A 20,904-nucleotide genomic window follows, 5' to 3' on the forward strand; every position below is an offset into this window, starting at 1 on the left:
AAATAAATAAATCTTTAAAAAAAAAAAAAGAGCCACTGCCCATGGTGTAAGCAATATTTGGAACTGTTTCTGCTTCCTGAATTAAGTGGTGGTTTGCCTAAATACTGAAATCCAAGGTTGGTTTCAGTGTCTTTCAGTTACTTGCAAGTACATTGTTTCTCATTCACTGTTTTTAAATTTAATTAATTGGGAGTTTTACTTGTCTCAGATTTGTGAGTTAAGATTGTATTAGTATAGAGATAACAGTAAGGTCTGAAATTTAGGGTTTATCTTCATAAGAAATCTACATTTTGTCTTGTTAGTTCTTTTATTCAGTGTATACATTGTTCCCCATATGAATGAGGAATATTTGTATTTTGGAGTAGATTTCAATAATGCAGGCTTCCAGTGGGTGGAATTTCTTGTATTGGCTTTAAGATGGTTTGAGCTGCTGAAAGTATCTTTGTTGGTAACTGGTGATGATAGGAAAACAAAGGAAAATAAGCTTACTAACAGGAAATGTCCTTGTTTACCTCGTTCACCGTTATATTAGGACTAAAAAGTTGGTCCATTTGAATTTATCTAACAAAGTAGTGATCTAGGGCAGTGCTTCTCAAACTGTCTGGAGTGAAAGACCAGTTCAGTTGTCTGTTTGCTTTTCATTTCCAATCTAATGCAGATCAATATTTTTTGCAAAATACAGTAAAAGTTGCAGCAATATCATATTGCTATAAAAGTTTGCAAACATTCTGTTTTATTTTGTTTTAATTAATTTAATTTTTCTCTTCTTATTTTTTCATTTTTTATTCTTTCCCTTGTTTTTTGTAATTTTTTATTCTTTTTCTTTTTGTGTTTATCTCATTGCAGATCAGCAGGGGTCTACAGATTACACTTTGAATAGCACCACTTAAAGAGAGAGCATTGGCTTGTGGTTCTTTTCAAAACTCCATCATTAACTTTAGACAAGTTAGTTAACATGCTTGAGGCTAAGTTTCCTGTTTTGAAAAACGGAGAAGTTGAATCAGGAAATTTCTGAAGTCCCTCTTAGCCCCAACTATTAGGCCTTCAATAGAACTTGAGTAGTTGGGTTTGCATTTTGAGGTCCCTATAGAATGACCACGTAGCCATTCAGTTTCAACAATTGCTTATTGAATGTCTACTATATGTCATGTGTTGGGTTAGGTACCACCTCTCAGTGTACAAGGTAGACAGAATCACTTCCTTTGTGTAATTTACATTTTAGTGGTGGGAGGGAAAGAAACATACCAACAAAATCAACCAACAGAGCATACCACGAAATTATGTGGTATATTAGAAAGTATAAATGCTGTGGAAAAAATAAACCAGAGGTAGAGATGTGTGACTGTGTGCAGAGGTGTGATCAGGATGGGGAAGGGGGAATTTTATGTTAGGTGGTCAGGGGAACCCTGACCTCAGTCAAGATCTAAGGGAAATGTGGGAGTAAAGCAGTGGATATGAAGGGAAGTGCATTCAAGGCAAAAGAGATAGCAAGGCCCGGAGGCAAGACTGTGCCTGTTGTGTGTGGAAGTCATAAGACCAGGGTGACTGGAGTGAAATGAGCAGTGGGAGAACAGTAAATGAGGCCAAGTAGTTAAGGAGTTTTGATGTGAGGATGTAGGCTGAATATTGACTTAGGAGTCAGTATAAGGAGTTTGGCTTTTACTGTGAAAGAAGTGGAAAGCCCCTGGACAGTTATGATCAGAGGAATGATACGATCTTGCTTATGTCTTAACAGCATTACTCTGGCTGCTGTGTTGAGAATAGATGAAAGGGAGCCAGGGGCAGTATTCTTTCAAGAGTTGATGATGACTTAGACCAGCATGGTAGCAGTAGAAGGGATTGAGACATTGTCAGTTATATTTTGAAGGTAATGCAATAGTGTGCCTGATGTGAGATAGAGAATCAAGGATAGCTTCAGGGTTTTTTTCTGAACATCTGTTAAGAGTGGAATTGTCATTAACCAAGATGGGGTGGAGTGTGGGGAGGAATGATTAGGAATTTGGTTTTCGGCACATCAAGTTTGAGATGCCTGCTAGTTCTCCAAGTGGAGATGTGACATAGTCAGTCGACAGTGTGGGTTTAGAGCTCAAGGCAAAGGTCCAGGCTGGGTACGTGTGTGTGTGTGTGTGTGTGTGTGTGTGTGTGTGTGTGTGAAGGGTCGCCGTATGAATGGTGTTTACTGCCCTGATAGGGGATGAGATCACCAAGGGTACAAATTTATATGAAAAAGAGAAGTCTGAGGAGAGAAAAAGAGAAGAGGAAAACCAGGGGAGGTAGAGCCCTTGAAGCCTAGTGAAAAATAATCTTCCAGTTTGTGGAGATATTTTGGGTTTCACAACAGCTGGTAGGGGTGGAGAGGAAGGCATCGTACTGGGATCTACTGAGTAGGGGCCAGGGATGCTGCTAAACCTCATACACAGCGCAGGACAAGCTCCCATAACAATCCGTGTGACCAAATGTCTGTAGAGCCGAGGTTGAGGAGGGAGAGCGGTGGATAGCAAACTACAGGCTATCGGCTGGGCAGCATTAAAAGCTCACCTAAGGTTAGTGATCATTGATTTAAAGTGAGACCAGTTGGGGCGCCTGGATGGCTCAGTGGGTTAAGGCCTCTCCCTTCGGCTCGGGTCATGGTCCCGGGGTCCTGGGATCGAGCCCCACATCGGGCCCTCTGCTCAGCGGGGAGCCTGCTTCCTCCTCTCTCTCTGCCTGCTTCTCTGTGATCTCTGTCTGTCAAATAAATAAATAAAATCTTAAAAAAAAAAAAAAGTGAGACCAGTTATCCTGTTCTGTTTTCTCTCCAGCTTCTGCTTGGCTGCACATGCACAGTCTTACTTAGAGTACGTAGGGGACTGGATTTAAACAAGATTGTGGTTTTGCCAGATGTGAAAGTTGAAGTGAGAGAGAGCCAAGGTTGTTGTGGATTTATAATGACTGCCAATGGATTTTAAGCTGCGGATGTGAGGACATCAGGACTTGACAGAGGAACAGTGAAAAGGAAGGATTTTTAAGTAAACACATGGGTGTTCCTGACCATCAGCCATATTTGAAGATGGAATGAAAAAGATCCTCCTTTATTTTTTATTTTTTTTTAAAGATTTTATTTATTTATTTAACAGAGTAAGAGAGAGATCACAAGGAGGCAGAGAGGCAGGCAGAGGGGAGGCAGGCCCCCTCCTGAGCAGAGAGCCCGATGCGGTGCTTGATCCTAGGACCCTGAGATCATGACCTGAGCCGAAGGCAGAGGCTTAACCCACTGAGCCACCTAGGTGCCCCAAAAGATCCTCCTTTAAAAAAAAAAAAAAAAAAAAAAAAAAAAAAAAAAAAAAAACTCCTATTTTGGCTTTGCAGAGGATTGTGTTGTTTCAAGGTTCAAAGCTGGGTTTAGCAGGTTGTTGAGAATGCTGGATATATGCATCTATCACATTCTGTGAAATAGTTAACCTATTTGTTTTTCTCTTCCAGGTTGCTGAATATTGCCTTCTGGCTTCCCAGCCTGTCTTTTCTCATGAGCCTTGTGTTTTTTCCCCATAGGGCACCTTTCATAGCCAGCAGGCATTGGATTATGGCACCCAGTTGGTCGGAGGAACCACTCCAGGGAAAGGAGGCCAGACACATCTGGGCTTACCAGTCTTTAATACTGTGAAGGAGGTAATTAATGGTACTGAGTTTGCTAAGCAAAGAAAAGCAGGAGAAGAGCAAGCATACTTTGTTGTTGTGGTTAATTTTTTTCTTTTTAAGATTTTATTTATTTATGTGACAGAGAGAGAGAGAGGCTGGGAGAGAGGGAACATAAGCAGGGGAAGTGGAAGGGGGAGAAGCAGGCTTCCTGCTGAGCAGGCAGCCTGATTCTGTACTCATCCCAGGTCTCCAGGATCATGACCTAAGCTGAAGGCAGCCGCTTAATAACTGAGCCACCCAGGTGCCCCAGAGCAAGCATACTTTGAATAGAGATTTTAATTGTGTCCCTTCTGGGAGAGTCACTTGCGATTTTAAAACCCAGTAACATAAAGAAATTTGAATCCCAGTAAAAACCTCTGGGTTTACTTTAGACACGCAGACTCAGGATGCCTTCCCCTCACTGTGTCTTTTTGTTGGGCATAGTTCCGCTGTGAAGAGAAGTGCTGTAGCTTGGCTTCCATTTGGCTTCTTCTCCTTTCCTTACTCTTTCTATTTCCAGGATGTTAGCAGTGCACATGTCAGCATCCAGCCTCTAACACTGACTGAGAACAGACTGTGTGCCAGGCCCTGTGCCAGGTGTTTTGTAGACATTGCTCATTGAGGCCTTCCCATGACCCCCTGAGGTGCAGGTGTTATCCCTCTCCCCATTTTAAAGACAAGGGTACTGTAAACTCAGAGAGGTTAAGGGTCCTGCCCGTAGTTCATAGCTGTGAAGTGGCAGATAGCACGGCTCAGTGTAAGTAGGATGGTGATTCTGCCTGAAAAAAACTGAGCTGTGAAGTCAGACAAGTCACAGAGCCCTAGTCTCTTCCCCAAACTGCTGATCTCTTAGTGCTTTTTAAAGTTTTTGTTTTTGTTTTTTTTTTAAATCCAAGTAGGCAGAGAGGCAGGCAGAGAGAGAGAAGGAAGCAGGCTCCCTGCTGAGCAGAGAGCCCGATGTGGGACTCGATCCCAGGACCCTGGGATCATGACCTGAGCCGAAGGCAGAGGCTTTAACCCACTGAGCCACCCAGGCGCCCCACTTTTTTAAAGAATTTTGAACAAAATTTAATTGTGTTACAAAATTAATAATGTGCTTATTGTAAATTCTTAGATGATATAAATATATGTAAAGTTAAATTTTATGGAGCTTTCCATGTCTCAGATTTTGCCTTTCTAGAGAGCTTGTCTAAGCTCCGTGTGTATTCCTTCATTCTCTTTCTACACTTGCATGAATATATAGAAAAATAATCATATTATAAAAGAAACTGTGGTACAAAGTCTTGCCTATGTAATAAAAAAGAATCTAGGAAATAAACTTAGTACTTGGGACTGATGTATTGATGATAAAAGAGGTATCCCGCCCCCTCTTCTTAAACATCGTTTTAAGGCATGTTTTAAAGTATCACTTTTTTTTAAAATACAAATTTATAGACTCAATACCTTTTTTAGAATACTAACTTTGGATTGAAGTTAATTTGTATTCTTGATCCTAAAATGTGGGAAAAAAACCAACAAATGTGGAATTTTCATTTTACTTTAAACTTGAAAAGAGAGTGTACTATATGTGTGTATGTAGGTTCTAAGTGTACTGTATTTTAAAGAGTAAAAAAAAATTAAAATTGTATGTTCTGTAAAAGAATCATTTAAAGTCTTTTTGCTTTAACTTTTGGGTGTTTCCTCACACCCCGTAAGTTTTCCTGTGACTGCCTTCATGACCTCAGAATACAGAAAAGAGCTGTTTTCATAATTCCTCTACGTAGATTTGACTTTTTCATGAGCCTTTTTTGCTTTCTTTTAAAGAAAGTTTTTGTTGCTGAGCAACTCATTTATTATTCATCATGACTCAAATGGATATGACATTGGCAGTATTTTGTAAGTTCTCTGACAGATACTATATTTCTCACCTGTTTAGCACTTACGAAAAGCTTTCTGAATGATTCAGAAAGCTTTTCTGAATCCAGTATCGCTTGTTAGCACAGACCCCGTTGTCGTAGTTAGCTTCTGGCAGTATTTGTAGCCTTAAGAGGTGGAAGACTGCAGGATATATTTTCCAAAAAAAATACCTACATGCCTATGATCTGACTCCTTTTGCTTCTAACCTACGTTTTATTTTATTTTATTTTTTGTACCCTCTTCTCTGTTACCACGTTGAATAGAGTTTAGATATTATTTTTAACCTCTGGCATCATTTCTTGATGATGTGACTCTGTTCTTCTGTCAGTGTCAAGATCCCCCTTTTTAACAGAGCTGTTAGAGAGAAAGCTCCTTGGTCTCTGGGGATGGGGAGTCGTTCAGGGATGCTTCTGAAAGTCACTGTCTTTTACTTCTGCCCCTTCTAGTTGTACCTGTATGCTCCATAGCTTAGTATTTCTTCCACTGTAAAATCCCATGACACAGCCTTCCTAAAGGTTTTGATTTCTATCTTGATTAAGTTATATTTTAACATTTATAGGGAGGCAGCCTGCTGTCACTGAAAAGAACAGACATTTTGGAATCAGAGATACTTAGATCTGAATCTTGGCTCTGCCACTCATTTCCTAGCTATGGGATCTCGTGTAAGTTATTTACCGTCTTTTGGCCACAGCATCTTGATTTGTAGATGGGGATACTAAGCATACAGGGTTGTGGTGAGGCCTTAACAAGACCTGTCTTGAGCCGTCTTTCAGGGTCTCTCAGAGAACAGGTACTGTCTCTCTTGGAGAGTCAGAGATCACTGACAGTATCTGTCTTCAAGGAGCTTCCGTTACATTAGAGGAGACGAGACCACACATAGAGGTGGGGAGAAGGAGACATTGTATTGATACATGTGGAGGGTATGTGGAGACCACGGAGAGAACCATGGTCAAACCGGTGGTCTTAAGTGCTTTGCATTTGTTGGGGGGTGATGTAGAGTAGACACTAATGCTTATTTGGCCCACATTCTCATTCTGTGGCCACTTATGCATTTGTACTTTAGTTCATTTTTAATTAACATGCATTTAGAGTAAAAGTTGTGAGCATAAAAACCACATCATTTTTGACGTCTCTTGATAATATTATCAAGTATGATATGTTTTGAGGAGTTGTGTGAGAGCTGAGTTCTGAGGCTCGGCAGCTTACTCATCCCTTTGCTCCTGGGGAGGTATAGGGTCTTCGGTACTGAACAGGTGATATGGTGTCTTGTAGGGCAACAAAAATAAACATGGCCACAGGAATGAGAGGACACAAACGCACATCAGCCCTGCTTCCAGGTTTCCTGAAATGCCATCGCCTGAGGGAATGGGGTGTCACAGAACCTTTCAATTCAGACTGGCAGTCCACAGGGTGGGGGGCAGAGAGGAGGCCCTGAGGCTCTGCTTGGTTCTGCTCTTTTCTGACAGTGCAGTGAACTTGCTAATGGGAAGAGTGAAGACGTCCAATGTCTCCTGGTGGTGCCCTTTCCTGATGCCCAGACGTTATTAAAATCATGGTATTGAATGCATTTTTACAGTATTTACAACTTAACCCATAATAAAGGGCTTCATGGTTAATGTTTCAGGCGAAAGAAAAGACAGGAGCGACAGCTTCTGTCATATATGTTCCTCCTCCTTTCGCTGCTGCTGCCATCAATGAAGCCGTCGAAGCGGAAGTACCCTTGGTCGTGTGCATTACCGAAGGTATCCCACAGCAGGACATGGTGCGGGTCAAGCACCGACTGTTGCGCCAGGGAAAGACGAGGCTGATTGGGCCTAACTGCCCTGGAATCATCAATGTAAGTGTCACAAACCAAAATAGGCTGGACTTAGGCTTTCAGAAGGCTAACTAGCTTTCAGTCGGGCCAACTGTGTTTGTGTGTATGACCGGTTAGTTACTGGTTGTTGTGGTTTTTTGGTTTTTTTCTTCATTTTTCTGAAACACTGATTTCCTTTCCTTCAGCCTGGAGAATGCAAAATCGGCATCATGCCTGGCCATATTCACAAGAAAGGAAGAATTGGTATGTTTCTTATAGATTTAAAAAAAAAATTATTTCCCCTAAGCTCAAAATTCACCAAGAGAATTTGTGACAGTGCAAATGTAATTTATTTTAATTAACCGTACTGGAATTTACCAGGGAGGTCTGTAGTGAATCAGTTCTGTATCCTGCGTTGGATGAGATTAAGAATCCATAATAATTCTGCAGAGTCAATGAAGATATTTTTTGGAGTTTTGTTTTTTTTTTTTAAAGATTTTATTCATTTCATTTGACAGACAGAGATCACAAGTAGGCAGAGAGGCAGGCAGAGAGAGAGAGGAGGAAGCAGGCTCCCTGCCGAGCAGAGAGCCTGATGCGGGGCTCGATCCCAGGACCCTGGGATCATGACCCGAGCCGAAAGCAGAGGCTTTAACCCACTGAGCCACCCAGGCGCCCCTTTTTTGGAGTTTTTGAAGATTGTTTTCCTGCTCAGCATGTTGTGGTTTCTTCCATGTGTTCGCATGTATTTGTAGTTTATTTCATTTTACTGCTAAGTAATACTCTGTTGTGTGATTCTGCCAGTTTGTTCATTCTCCTGTTGATGAGCATTTGGGTTGTTTCCAGGTTTGAATCATTATGAATAAGGCTAAGGTGACAATTGTGTAGAGGTCTTTCAGTGGACACCTGTTCGTTTCCCTTGGGTAAAATTCTTAAGAATGGAATCACTAAGTCCTAGGTTTGAAGCATGTGTAACTTTTTAAGAAATCGCCCAGTTGGGGCACCTGGGTGGCTCAGTGGGTTAAAACCTCTGCCTTTGGCTCAGGTCATGATCCCAGGGTCCTGGGATCGAGCCCCACATCGGGCTCTCTGCTCAGCAGGGGGCCTGCTTCCTCCTCTCTGCCTGCCTCTCTGCCTACTTGTGATCTCTGTCAAATAAATAAATAAATGAAAGAAAGAAAGAAAGAAATTGCCCAGTAGTTCTGTGAAGTGGCTATTCATTTTACATTTCCACCATCAGTATATGAAAGTTCCAGTCCATATCTTCGCAGACATTTAGTATTCTCAGTCTTTATTTTTAGCCATTCTGCTAGGAGTGAAATGGTGTCTCATGGTTTTCATTTGACTTTTCCTGGCAACTAGTGATGTAGAGCACTGTCTCATGTGCTTATAGGCTATTTATATAGCTTCTTTTGTGAATTATCAGTTCAAGTTTTTTGCACATTTTTTATTGGGTTGTCTTTTTATTGTTGATTGTAGCGAGGGCTTCTGTAAAATTCTGGATGTAAGTCCTTTTAAGTATATATACATGCTTTGAATATTTTTATTGTTCGTCTTTCTATAATCTGGTCTTTCAGTGACTTTGCCCTGTAGGATATCACAAACTTTCTCAAAATGTCTAGCGAAAATTCTTGTTTAGTTCCTCAAGGAAATAACCAAATTAACATCGTGGTGGTGAAGAGGAGCTCATTATCGGCTGGCATAGATGAAAGTCCTGGGGCGCCTGGGTGGCTCAGAGGGTTAAGCCTCTGCCTTCGGCTCAGGTCATGATCTCAGGGTCCTGGGGTCGAGCCCTGCATTGGGCTCTCTGCTCAGCAGGGAGTCTGCTTCCCCCTCTCTCTCTGCCTGCCTCTCTGCCTACTTGTGATCTCTCTCTGTCAGATACATAAATAAAATATTTAAAAAAAAATAGTTTTAAAAAAAGAAAGTCCTGACTGCCTACTTGACCTTCTCTCTCACCAACCTGGCTGGCATGTAGGGGTGCCTCAGTGTAGCCTCCTAAGTCTGGAGGTCTCGGAATCCCTTTGGCCTTTGCCCATGTGAGTGAGGGTGGAGGCACAGTTATTTTCTGTAGTGTTAAGTTAGTACAGAGTGGTTATTGTCTCAAAAGTTTTCTGTTTTGGGGTGCCTGGGTGGCTCAGTTGGTTAAGCGTCTTAACCTTTAGCGTCTGCCTTCAGCTTAGGTCATGATCCCAGGGTCCTGGGATTGAGCCCCACATCAAACTCCCTGCTCAGTGGGGAATCTACTTTTCCCTCTCTTCCTGCTGCTCTACCTACTTGTGCTCTTTCTCTGTCTCCAATAAATAAATAAAATCTTAAAAAAAAAAAAAAAAAGTTTTCTGTTTTGCTAGGTTGTCCTTGGTTCTTTTGCTAGTGAGCAGGCTTTGGGGGTAAACTTTTTTCCTGTACCCTTCTGTTTGTGGGATGCTGGCTTCTTTCGCTCTGTATCTGGGATGCATGAAGCAAAAGGAAACCCCGGGAACTCACCAGTGTTTCATTCCTCGAGTCTGGAGGTCCCTAGCCACTTTGCCTCCTTTCATCTCTTAGTGATTTCTTGTATTTATTTTACATATAATGCCCAGGGTTTTTAGTTGTACTTAACAGGAAGAATAGAGGAAAGTAATTCTACTTTTCAGAAGCAGAAGTATCCTTGTGAATAGGTATTTTTAAGTGCTAGCCTTTTTTACTATATATACTTTAAGAATGACAGGAGTAAACTACCCTAAAAACATGATTTTCGTTACCTTCAGTGTATGCAGTTTGCATTTATGTAATTTACATATCATTTATATAATCAGATTAAAGCCCCTTAGAAGAATGATAACATCCTGGTATTCACTGGTTATTACATTGATCCATCACCAGACTAGAATAAATAAAATAGTTGTTTTTCCCAATAATCTAGGATGTTGAGTGGATACCTAGACCATAATCGTACCACAAGAGTCAAGTAGGAAGAGTGGAAAGGAGACTAGACAATCATACACAAGATGTACAACTAAGAAATTACTAACTACACTTTGTTTAAACAAAGCTAAATGTATTGAATACAGAGGTAGGTAGGTATTTACCTACCCAACCTTCTCAGTTGTGAAACGTCCTACAAAGGAAGGACTGTAGTAAGGAGATAGTGTGTAGATGGAGAGAAAGCTTAGACAATAAGGCAGAACTGATGAATGAGACAGATGGGGGATGGTGGTAGTGATTGTCATTTGTCATGAATTAGGGTCCAGTGATTGAATGGCCTTAAAACTATTGGAATTAGGTTTTGCTTAAGAGGAAGGTTGTATTCCATTGAAGGGTTTTCAGCTTTGAGCCGTTCAGGTAAGTATTGAGCTCCTTCTGTGTAGGATCTGTGTTCAGTACTGTGAACACAGGAGTGGGGAGAAGCAGCGTTGTTCTAAGAGGGCAATTGAACAGCGTTCCATAGGGTACTAGCAGTGCCAAGATACACACATGTCTTTCAGTTTGATTAGTTGGTGCAGACAGTCTGGTTACGTACACTCGAATTCATAGTGAGAAGCTAGGTATTTATGCACTGATTTTACACTTGTTGATTTGGATGACAAATTGTGGAATGGATTCTTTTATGTACTTGTATCTGTAACATGAGAGACTATGATAGGGACACAATCTGATATTTTAAAATTCTCTTCCTTTAAGGTATTGTGTCCAGATCTGGCACCCTGACTTATGAAGCGGTTCACCAAACGACACAAGTTGGATTGGGGCAGTCTTTGTGTGTTGGTAAGAGATTTTTGATAGAATCATGTTATTATAATGCAGTAACTTCATTGAATAAGTACAGTAATAATTATTGTTTTGGTTATTTGCAGGAGGTTTTGATAACCATTTTAATAAAAAAGATGTTAAGATCTTAAATTTACTTAGCCTCAGTGTGAGGCACCATCCTATATTTTTAAGATTCATGGTCTAAGGCTTGACTTGCATGTTGTGGAACAAGCATCGTGGGACACGTGCCCTGAAGAGCCTTGGTGCCTGAAAACATCACTTCCTTCGCTTATAATGAAGAAATATTTCTTCATGTTAGGGCTTTGATTACTATAATTATCATTGTTACTATAAGCTATCATTCAGTGCTTCCTAGTTACTGAATTCTTTGCCATTTGTTATCTCATTCTTAAGGCAACCCTGAGGCACCTGTGAGCTGAAAAGTTGTACTGTTACAGCTTTAGTCGTGAGAAAAATCTACAGTTGAGATCCCCAGAACTTCTCTTTTTGCTACATTATATTGCCTACCACTTTTAAAAGTTGCTAGAAGTGAGGCAGATTTCTCATTTTTATAAATATATCTTCAAATTTTTAGAGTAACTGTAAAAAGACTTTTAAAAATAGCTTCTCATATAGTAAATTATAAAATAGAGCCCTAGACTCTTTTTATTAGGATTCAGCCCCATAAAATCAATATTGGAAATAGTAATTGAGCTTCTCTATGTACAAGGTATAATCTTAGCCACAGAGTAACTTAGTGTGATGGAGAATAAGAAAAGGTTTGGAACAGAATTGCAAAATTCATATTCTCCAGCTTCTGTCTTTAATTTGTAAATTGCTGATACTAATGCTTATTTCACAGAGAGGCTGGAAGAATTAGGAAGTGGCAGGTCTAAATGTGCTGGGGCATGTACTTGACATACAGTTGGCACTCAATAAATGCTGCTTCTCTTCCTCAGCTTCGTTCTTCAGAGGTGCATTGAGAAGTAGGAGATCAATCCTGCCTTAAATGTGTGTGTTTGTGGTCTCACTCACCCTGGATCTAAGGGAAGAGGGGTCAGTGTACCTTCAACTCTGTCTCTCATTGGGACTTGTGTCTTAAAAGTTGCGTGTAGTTTCTCTGCAATGCGCCACATCTTATAGTTACTTTGTGCAAAGACATTTGTAAAATGTTTAATTAGAGAAGAGACAATCTTCCTTGCTTGCAACATAAACACACTTTTTCTTAAAATGCCCATTTTAAAAGAGTTGTTTGGGGTTAATTTCATGGGAGGAAGGAAGCTTGATGAAAGAGCAAAAACAAAAAGAAGGTTGTCTTTGTGAATATCCGAAATCAGCTACGATTTAGCATTCATGTAATAATCAGGAACAGAAATAAACATAGCACTTTGTGATTTTTTTAAAATATTAAATGCAAGAGTGATGATGCATTTTAAAACATTGGTGAGAGCGGTAGACAAAGTAAGAAATGAGTTGAAACAACATTTCCTGGCCTAATTTGTAAGATTCATCCTTAAATTTTCAGCTGATGTTGGTATTCTTTGACTTTTTCAGGCATTGGAGGTGATCCTTTTAATGGCACAGATTTTATTGACTGCCTTGAAATCTTCCTGAATGATCCAGCCACAGAAGGCATCATATTAATTGGTGAAATTGGTGGTAATGCAGAAGAAAATGCTGCAGAATTTTTGAAGCAACATAATTCAGTGAGTTTGGGTTTGGGTTCGGAAAAATGTAGCTCTTCACACACAGTTGGCACTTGGTGAGCTTGTCAGGGCCATGCTGCTGTTGAATCTCACTCTCCTGCCGTGGCTATCGCAGAGGCTACCGGCCGCCTCCGCTCCTTCTTCCTCCTCTCTGTCCTCTTCGTCTTTCTCCTGTTTGTTCTCATCTTAATTTTTCCCTGGGTGTACTTTCCGTGGCTGGTTCCTTTAGTGTGAATGGTTCTTGTATATAAACATCATACTTCATGTAGTTTCCAAGGCAGACACCTCAGAAGCATCTTTTACTTCTCTCTCTCCTGTTTCCACCTGTTTACCAAGCTCTATCCTCAGTAGTATGTTGAGACTCAGAGCGTGTCTGTAATTCATCCCTCTGCTCTGGTTCGAACTACCGTCTTCTCCCCTGGACCATGTCAGTAGTTTCTTCCTGAAAATCTCAACTCCCGCCACCACCCCTTCCTTCTCTCTGAGGCCATCCTGCTCCGGCCACCCAGATTGTCTGCCCTTCTGAAATTCAGTCATGGGCGCCTCTTACCTCCTGGTTTTAAACCGTGACAGTTTCCCACCACACATAGGATAAAGTGTGGATTTAGCATGGCATTCTAGTGCCTAGACACCTCTCTGGCTCTCTTCTTCACATCCATGTCCCACCTGACCTTCCAGTTGTTTTCATTCTCACTTGCCTTTGCTCATTCCCTCTGTGAGGTATGCTTAATATCCCATTCTAGCCTCTATCTGGGGCGACAGGGACTGTTGTACCTTGGTGCCCAACCCATTCCCTTTACACATTAGACACCAGTAAGTGGTGGATACAGAAAGAAAAAAGTAGATTGTCAGGAGTTTGGGGTAAAGTGTTACTAGAGTCTCTTAAATTCAAAGAAGCTATAAAGTTTGAAATTCAAGTAAAAATTGACTTCTTTTTAGGAAAGATTTGGGTTAATGTGACATTATGCTATATTCAGGTAAATTTTAAAATGTATTTAGGCTCAACTCTGGATCCCTTGAGTAGCTTAGAATTTAGTGGAGAAAGCTAAGCATTTTTATTTTATTTCATTTGGCATATGTTTTCCTATTCCTGGTTAGTTCCTGTGGGACAAATTTTATTTTTTTATTAACATATAATACATTATTTGCCCCAGAGGTACAGGTCTGTGAATCATCAGGCTTACATTTCATAGCACTCATTGTACCACATACCCTCCCCAGTGTCCATAACCCAGCTACCGTAACCCTCCCCCTGCCACAACCCTCAGTTTGTTGCCTTAAATTAAGAGTCTCTTATGGTTTGTCTCCCTCCCAATCCCATCTTGTTTCATTTTTTCCCTCCCTACCCCCGACGCTCCCGACCTGCCTCTTAGATTCCTCATATCAGAGCGATCATATGATAATTAACTTTTTCTGATTGACTTATGTCACTCAGCATAATACCCTCTAGTTTCATCCATGTGGTTGCAAATGGCAAGATTTTGTTTCTTTTGATGGCTGCATAGTATTTCACTGTATATATGTACCACATCTTCTTTATCCATTCATCTATTAATGGACATCTAGGTTCTTTCCATAGTTTGACTATTGTGGACATTGCTGCTATAAACATTCGGGTGCACGTGCCCCTTCAGATCACTATATTTGTATCTTTAGGGTAAATACTCAATAGTGCGATTGCTGGGTCATAGGTTAGCTCTACTTTCAGCTTTTTGAGGAGCCTCCATACTGTCTTCCAGAGTGGCTGCACCAGCTTGCATTCCCACCAACAGTGTAGGAGGGTTCCCCTTTCTCGGCATCCTTGCCAACATCTGTCATTTCCTGACTTGTTCATTTTAGCCATTCTGACTGCTGTGAAGTAGTATTTCACTGTGGTTTTGATTTGGGGCGAATTTTTATTAAGGGCCTACGGTGTACAAGATTCTAGGTTGAACAGGTGACATAAAACACTTAGTTACAGTCCCTGGCACAGAGTGAATACTTAGTAGTGTTATCTGCTGCCACCACTGCTGTTTTTATTATTATCATCATTATGACAATACTTATTTGTAAAAGTGGTGTTGTTTAATCTTGACCCTTTGGGTAAGGTGTTTTGTCCTTTTATGAATAAGGCAGCTGGCACAGAGAGGTTAATGACTTGCAAGTGGTAGGTATACAGCAAATGAACTAAGGGTGGGATCCATCCCAGGTCTGACTCATGTCTCCATTGCATCACGGAGGGCTCAGGAATCAGAATTCAGGATTCTGGAATCAGAATGCAGGGATTCAGGAAAAGGGTCACCAGCCCTGGGCCTCTGCTTGGACTATACTGACATCATCCTAACTGGTCTGTTTCTCATCATTTCTGTATCCTGTTTTCAGATCATACTTCTTCATAGTCTTTTTAATTTTATTTTTCTCTCCTTAAGAAATTTCAAGTGACTCTTCTTTGTTCATAGGACAGAATATAAACTTGTCTGACATTCTAGGTTCATTGAAATCTTATTTCCTTCTAGTACAGTATTCTTTTTCTGTGAGTATGGAGACAAAGGGATCAAGTAGAAATTAGTGCCATTTAAATACGGGATGTTCATAACTCTCCAGAGCCCACGAGTGAATGAATAAGTGACTTGTAGAGTCTTCTCTTTTGAATTCTGTACCACTGTCGGTGCTGGGCATATGGAAATAAGTGAGAACATAGTTCCTGTGTTCAGGGAATTCATAGTTTGGGAGGGGAACACGTGGGAAATGAGTCACAGCCGCTGTACTTAGTGTAATAGTAGAACCTTGTCAAAGGCACAGCTTTGACATCCCTGAACAGAAGATGGTTTCCACAAGGGTGTTTGTGGAGACGGTGGGAGGAAGAGTCAGAAAGGCTTATGGGGGAAGAGGAGGCTTGATCCAGGTCTCAAAGTTAAGTAGAAATTGGCCAGGTGTCCAAGGAGTGGGGAGAACATTCTCTGCAGAGGAGCAGAGGCGGAGCAGCCTGGAATTACTGGAAGACAAAGAGCAGGGAGAAATGGTGGGCGATGAGGCTGGAGTAAGCAGTGTCAGCCTACGCAGAACCTGGCATGCTGGCACCATACCACAGAGCTGGGCAGTGGAAGCAACTGTTCTAATCATTCACTGGCACATAGAGTTAGAAAAACAAAACCAAACCACTTTTCTTTAAGAATGTCCTTGATGAAGCAGTAAAAAGTGTTAATTTTATTAAATCCTAACCCATGAGTCCGTATTTTGTGATGAAGTAGGAGGTAAAGCACCTTCCCAATTGAGCTGTGAACTAGCTGTTTTTTTCGTGGAACACCATTTACTCTCAGGAAAATTGGCAAGCAAACTAGTTGTTCAGACTGGGGTATTTGGCAGACCTTTTCTCAAAAATGTACAGAGTGAACCTGCCATAGCAAGGAAAACTATTTACAGTATTTATTGACTGATAAAATTTGAGCTATCAAGTGAATATTCATAAATCAGAAAATTGTTTCTGCCCCTGAACTTGATCACTTCCTCCTACTACAGTTCAAAAGACTTTGAACCTGATAATGATGACTATGATTTGTTGATATTGAATAATGAAATGTATCAGCATTTAGAAGATGTGCCTAACTCAGTAAACCTGTATTATTCATCTGACTAATGAATATTAGAAAATCATTATAGGTAAAAGATACATTCAATGGATTTTAAAATAGCAAAGGACAGAAGGTACATTGCTATGGTTTCAGATTCCAACATTGCAACTAACGCTAAGAAATTACAACTTGAAGAGGTTTGTGTAGTATCAAAGAAGAATATCCATAGGCTATTAAAATTCTTCCCCTTTTCAAACCATGTATGTGTTTGAGTCCAGATTTTCTCTTGGTTCAGCCAAAATAACATATTGTATATAGATTGAATGCAAAAAGCAGATATCAGAATCCAATTTGCCTTTTGTTAAATTTGACATTCAAGAATTAGAAAAATGTAAAATAGTGCCATACTTCTTACTAGAATGTTTTTAAAAATAGTTTTATTTTTATTTTTTATTTTTTATTTAAAAAAAATTTTTTTTAAATTTTATTTATTTAACAGAGAGACAGATCACAGAGGCAGAGAAGCAGGCAGAGAGAGAGAGAGAGGAGAAAGCAGGCTCCCCGCGGAGCAGAGAGCCTGACATGGGGCTCAATCCCAGGACCCCGAGACCATGACCCAAGCCGAAGTCAGAGGCTTTAACCCACTGAGGCACCCAGGTGTCCCACTTAGTTTTCATTTCGAATACAGGAAATACCAGATATGATCTACATAAAAAATAGTTCTTTGGGATTCTCAATTGTTTTTGTGAGGGTAAGGGGTTCTAAGACCAAATGATTTGAGAATTGCTGGCTGAGGGGAGGGTGATGGTACCTAATGAAGGCACTCAGGTTCTGCTTGTGTTCAGTTATGCTTTGTACAGGCCTCTCTGGCTACCTTGCTGCCTCTGGACTCCTATGATGAACATGATATTTTCCCTCACTGTGAAATTTAGCCACAGATTCAAAAAATTTTTTGGTAATCTCTTAATTAATCAGTAATATATTATTTTTAAAAAAATATTTTATTTATTTATTTGACAGAGAGAGGGAGAGAGAGAGAGAGATCACAAGTAGGCAGAGAGGCAGGCAGAGAGAGGGGGTTAGAAGCAGGCTCCCCGCTGAGGAGAGAGCCCAATGCAGGGCTCGATCCCAGGACCCTGAGATCATGACCCAAGCTGAAGGCAGAGGCCTAACCCACTGAGCCACCCAGGCACCCCAATATATTATTTCTTTAACTGTATGTTAAGTCTAGAGCACAGGAATCCTTATATTTCCCATGTGGCTTTTAATTTTTAGCCTCAGAATCTAGCATAGTGCTCTTTATCTACATAGAGTTTGCATATTAGAATGGATTTTTATTAAATAAAACTAGTCCTGATCTTCCTTAGACTTCATAGAACTTCAGAGGAGAAGGGAACCCTTGGCCATCATTCTGGTTTAGCTATTTCATTTCATAGATGAGGAATCAGAGGTTTACAGAGCTGATGTGTCTTGTCCAAGGTCAACCAGCTTTAGTCAACAGCAAATTGAATCTGGTGACTTCTAGTCCTGCATCTTTTCCAGTATACCTTACCACCTCATCTTTTTCCTTCTAGCAAATTTATTATGGGTAAACTAATAATGAATTAAGACATAAATTCAGGTTGAAATAAAACAACCTAATCTAGTGTCTTAAGTTATTATTATCACAAATTACATAACATGTTTTAAAGTGTGCTTTTTTTTTTTTTTCAAATAGAAGAATCACATATATGTTGGTAAAATAGCTTGTAGCCAGTGAAGTTGACGTTTAATATCTAGACAAAAACTTTGCTCAGGATTGTTTTCCCAAGTTCATATGAAAAGTTAAGTTATCTCAAAGGTGAATGCAGTGGTTTCAATTACAGCTTCATGTGTGTATGGATTTTCTCAGTGAGGATGAGTGGTGGGCCCTGAATTTGAAGTCCAGTTTTGGGCAACTTCTTCATCAGAATGTTTAAAATATCACTTTCCAGGGTCCCAAGGCCAAGCCTGTGGTGTCCTTCATCGCTGGTTTAACTGCTCCTCCTGGCAGGAGAATGGGTCATGCAGGGGCGATTATTGCTGGAGGAAAAGGTGGAGCCAAAGAGAAGATCTCTGCGCTCCAGAGCGCGGGCGTTGTGGTCAGCATGTCTCCTGCGCAGCTGGGAACCACCATCTACAAGGTGAGCTCTAACCGTGGCCTGAGCGCTCTGAAGTAACAGGCATTGTAGCATGGGCCACACTGGATGCCCAGAAACCGTGGTCCTTTCTTCTGGGCCTTACTGTCTCTTTCTTTCTGGTGTACAGCTTAACAGTCTCTAGCAGCTCCATTCATGTCCCAGGGCCCTAATTGGGCATGACCAGGAATAACGTTCTGATTTTAAAGAACTTAACTTCTTTCGATTTTGGAATTTGCTCTTTTGTGAGGGGCAAAATATGATCTACAGGACCGTATTTCAGAGGTCATAAGTGCCATGAATTCCATCTGGGGGGGAGTGCGGGGCATTGCCTTGCATTTCATTTTTTTCATTGAGGGCCTTTGGGATAGTAGCTACCCTGATCTCATAGGTTTCTGTTTCTAGGGAGAGGGGCTGAGTGACAAGAAATGAAACCTGGATGATGAGGGCGTTGATGGGGGTGTTGATGGGGAGCAGGGAAGGGATATCAAAAGAGGAAGGTGGGGGTTTCCAGCCTATAGCTTCTGGCCCTGGCTGTGTTGGGATGCCATTGTTTGCAGGATGGAGGAGCAACTTCTTAACCGTAAGCTTTGCTTTTCCTTTTTTAATAGAACATAATAGTTTAAAATGTTCTGAATGACTAGGTATCCTCTGTAATCTCTTTGCAATGAGTTTTAGCCTGTCTCTAAGTGATCATTTAAGGCTCTCTTTCTTTTTATTTTTATGACGGTTATAGCTTTGACAAAAAAGCAAAGCAAAAACCAGACATTATAAGCATGTTGAGAACAGGCACAAATTGTATCCCCAGGAGGGAACCGTGTTTTGGCTCCATCTTTTTTGCCCTTGCCTCGCTTCTTGTTTTATTGAATCTTTGCCTGATCCTGTCTTTTGAAATAAGACACTATGTGCCATAGTTCTGGGTGGTTAGTGAGTGTGTGGGGCGGGGTGGGGGCAGGAAAAGGGTGAAGCAAATTCTTTCCTTCACTTTGGACACATGCATTACCATTTTGCTCCAGTAAGTGGCAGCAGGCAACTACATATCGGTCGTATTCTAATTTCAATCTAGAGAGATGTGATTTTCAGTATTGTTTCCTTTTCAGATGTTTCGAAGGTACTTGACATTCTGTTCAAATCTTAACTGAATTGGCGTTTAGTCTCTTTCTTGGATAAACTAAGCAAAGCTGTTTCCATTGCCTTATTAAAAAGTCCAGTGTGGTTCATGTGTGGCCTTTTAGGGTTTGCATAAGTAGTCAAGTTTGTCAGTTCTTAATAATAATATATATATAGTATAGTATAGTTCACAGCCTCTCGACCTTTGTGTTTGGGAGACATAAAGTAGAGGCTGTACATCTAGGTTCGTGAAATTCCAGCTGACACAGCCCAATGTGAAAGCTGTTCTGTTGTGTTCAAGCACCCTCTCAGCCTGGTACATTTCACTTCTGTAATTTTTGGTTGTTCAAAGGATCCTAAAGATAAGAGGTTTCAGAATCACTTTGACCGGGAATATAATTTGAATCTTAAATCTTTTTATCCTCTCTCTTCTCTGCCTTTCTCTTTCTGAAGGAGTTTGAAAAGAGGAAGATGCTATGAAAAAGGAAACAAGAAGTTCCCTAACCCTGTGGAATGAATCATTATGGAAATGGGAAGCAGCAGCGGTTTGCTTCTGTTGTCCCCCATTGTCAGCCCGTGTGCCTGTCGCTGGTCTGTCAGTAGCAGGAAGCCAAAATAAGGTTCAGAACGTCCTAAATTGAGATGTTTCCACCTCATTGTGTAACAGACAGCCAATAAACCTACCATTTGATTTGAATATGCCTTTGCAGCTTTTCAGTGTTCCGATGAGGCGGGGAAGAGGGAGGGTGGGAGAAATGGAGGTGTGTGGGGGGAGCTGTGTGGAGTTTAATGGGCTCTGTAGAGAACAGCGTAACAAACTTTAGAGAGAACGAAGCTGTAAAAATGTCAGTGTGGCAGTGGTCTCCTTATCTCAGACGTAGAGTGACTTTAGTTCTCTTTGGAATCCTCGTTTCCTCATGGGTCTGGCTAACGGCACTGTATTGCGGGGCAGTTTTTTTTTTTTTTTAAGATTTTATTTATTTATTTGACAGAGAGAGATCACAAGTAGGCAGAGAGGCAGGCAGAGAGAGAGAGGAGGAAGCAGGCTCCCCGACACGCAGAGAGCCTGATGCGGGACTTGATCCCAGGACCCTGAGATCATGACCTGAGCCGAAGGCAGAGGCTTAACCCACTGAGCCACCCAGGCACCCCCGAAGGGCAGTTTTGAGGATTAGAGCACGTAATGAGCAGCTTCATTGTTGTCCATGCCGCCGGTAGCAGCAGCCCCAGCTGGACTCCAGGCAGAAGCTCACCTGTGTTTCAGCTGAGACATGGAAGGTTTGGAGTAGTGCTGTGTTTTT

General features: G+C 41.0%; 1 protein-coding gene across 1 annotated transcript in view; it reads left to right on the top strand.

Moving 5' to 3' along the window:
- SUCLG1 (succinate-CoA ligase GDP/ADP-forming subunit alpha) overlaps positions 1-20,300 on the top strand; it is a 31,375-nt gene extending 11,075 nt beyond the window's left edge. The window contains exons 3-9 of the mRNA XM_047745025.1: positions 3,532-3,648; positions 7,178-7,390; positions 7,555-7,612; positions 11,012-11,095; positions 12,635-12,786; positions 18,311-18,499; positions 20,057-20,300. Coding sequence (XP_047600981.1) covers positions 3,532-3,648; positions 7,178-7,390; positions 7,555-7,612; positions 11,012-11,095; positions 12,635-12,786; positions 18,311-18,499; positions 20,057-20,083 — 840 coding nt within the window. The 3' untranslated portion in view covers positions 20,084-20,300. The remainder of the gene's footprint in view (positions 1-3,531; positions 3,649-7,177; positions 7,391-7,554; positions 7,613-11,011; positions 11,096-12,634; positions 12,787-18,310; positions 18,500-20,056) is intronic.
- Positions 20,301-20,904: the final 604 nt, after the last annotated feature.

The sequence above is a fragment of the Lutra lutra genome, chromosome 9 (assembly GCF_902655055.1).
Source record: "Lutra lutra chromosome 9, mLutLut1.2, whole genome shotgun sequence".
In the NCBI taxonomy this organism is placed as follows: domain Eukaryota; kingdom Metazoa; phylum Chordata; class Mammalia; order Carnivora; family Mustelidae; genus Lutra; species Lutra lutra.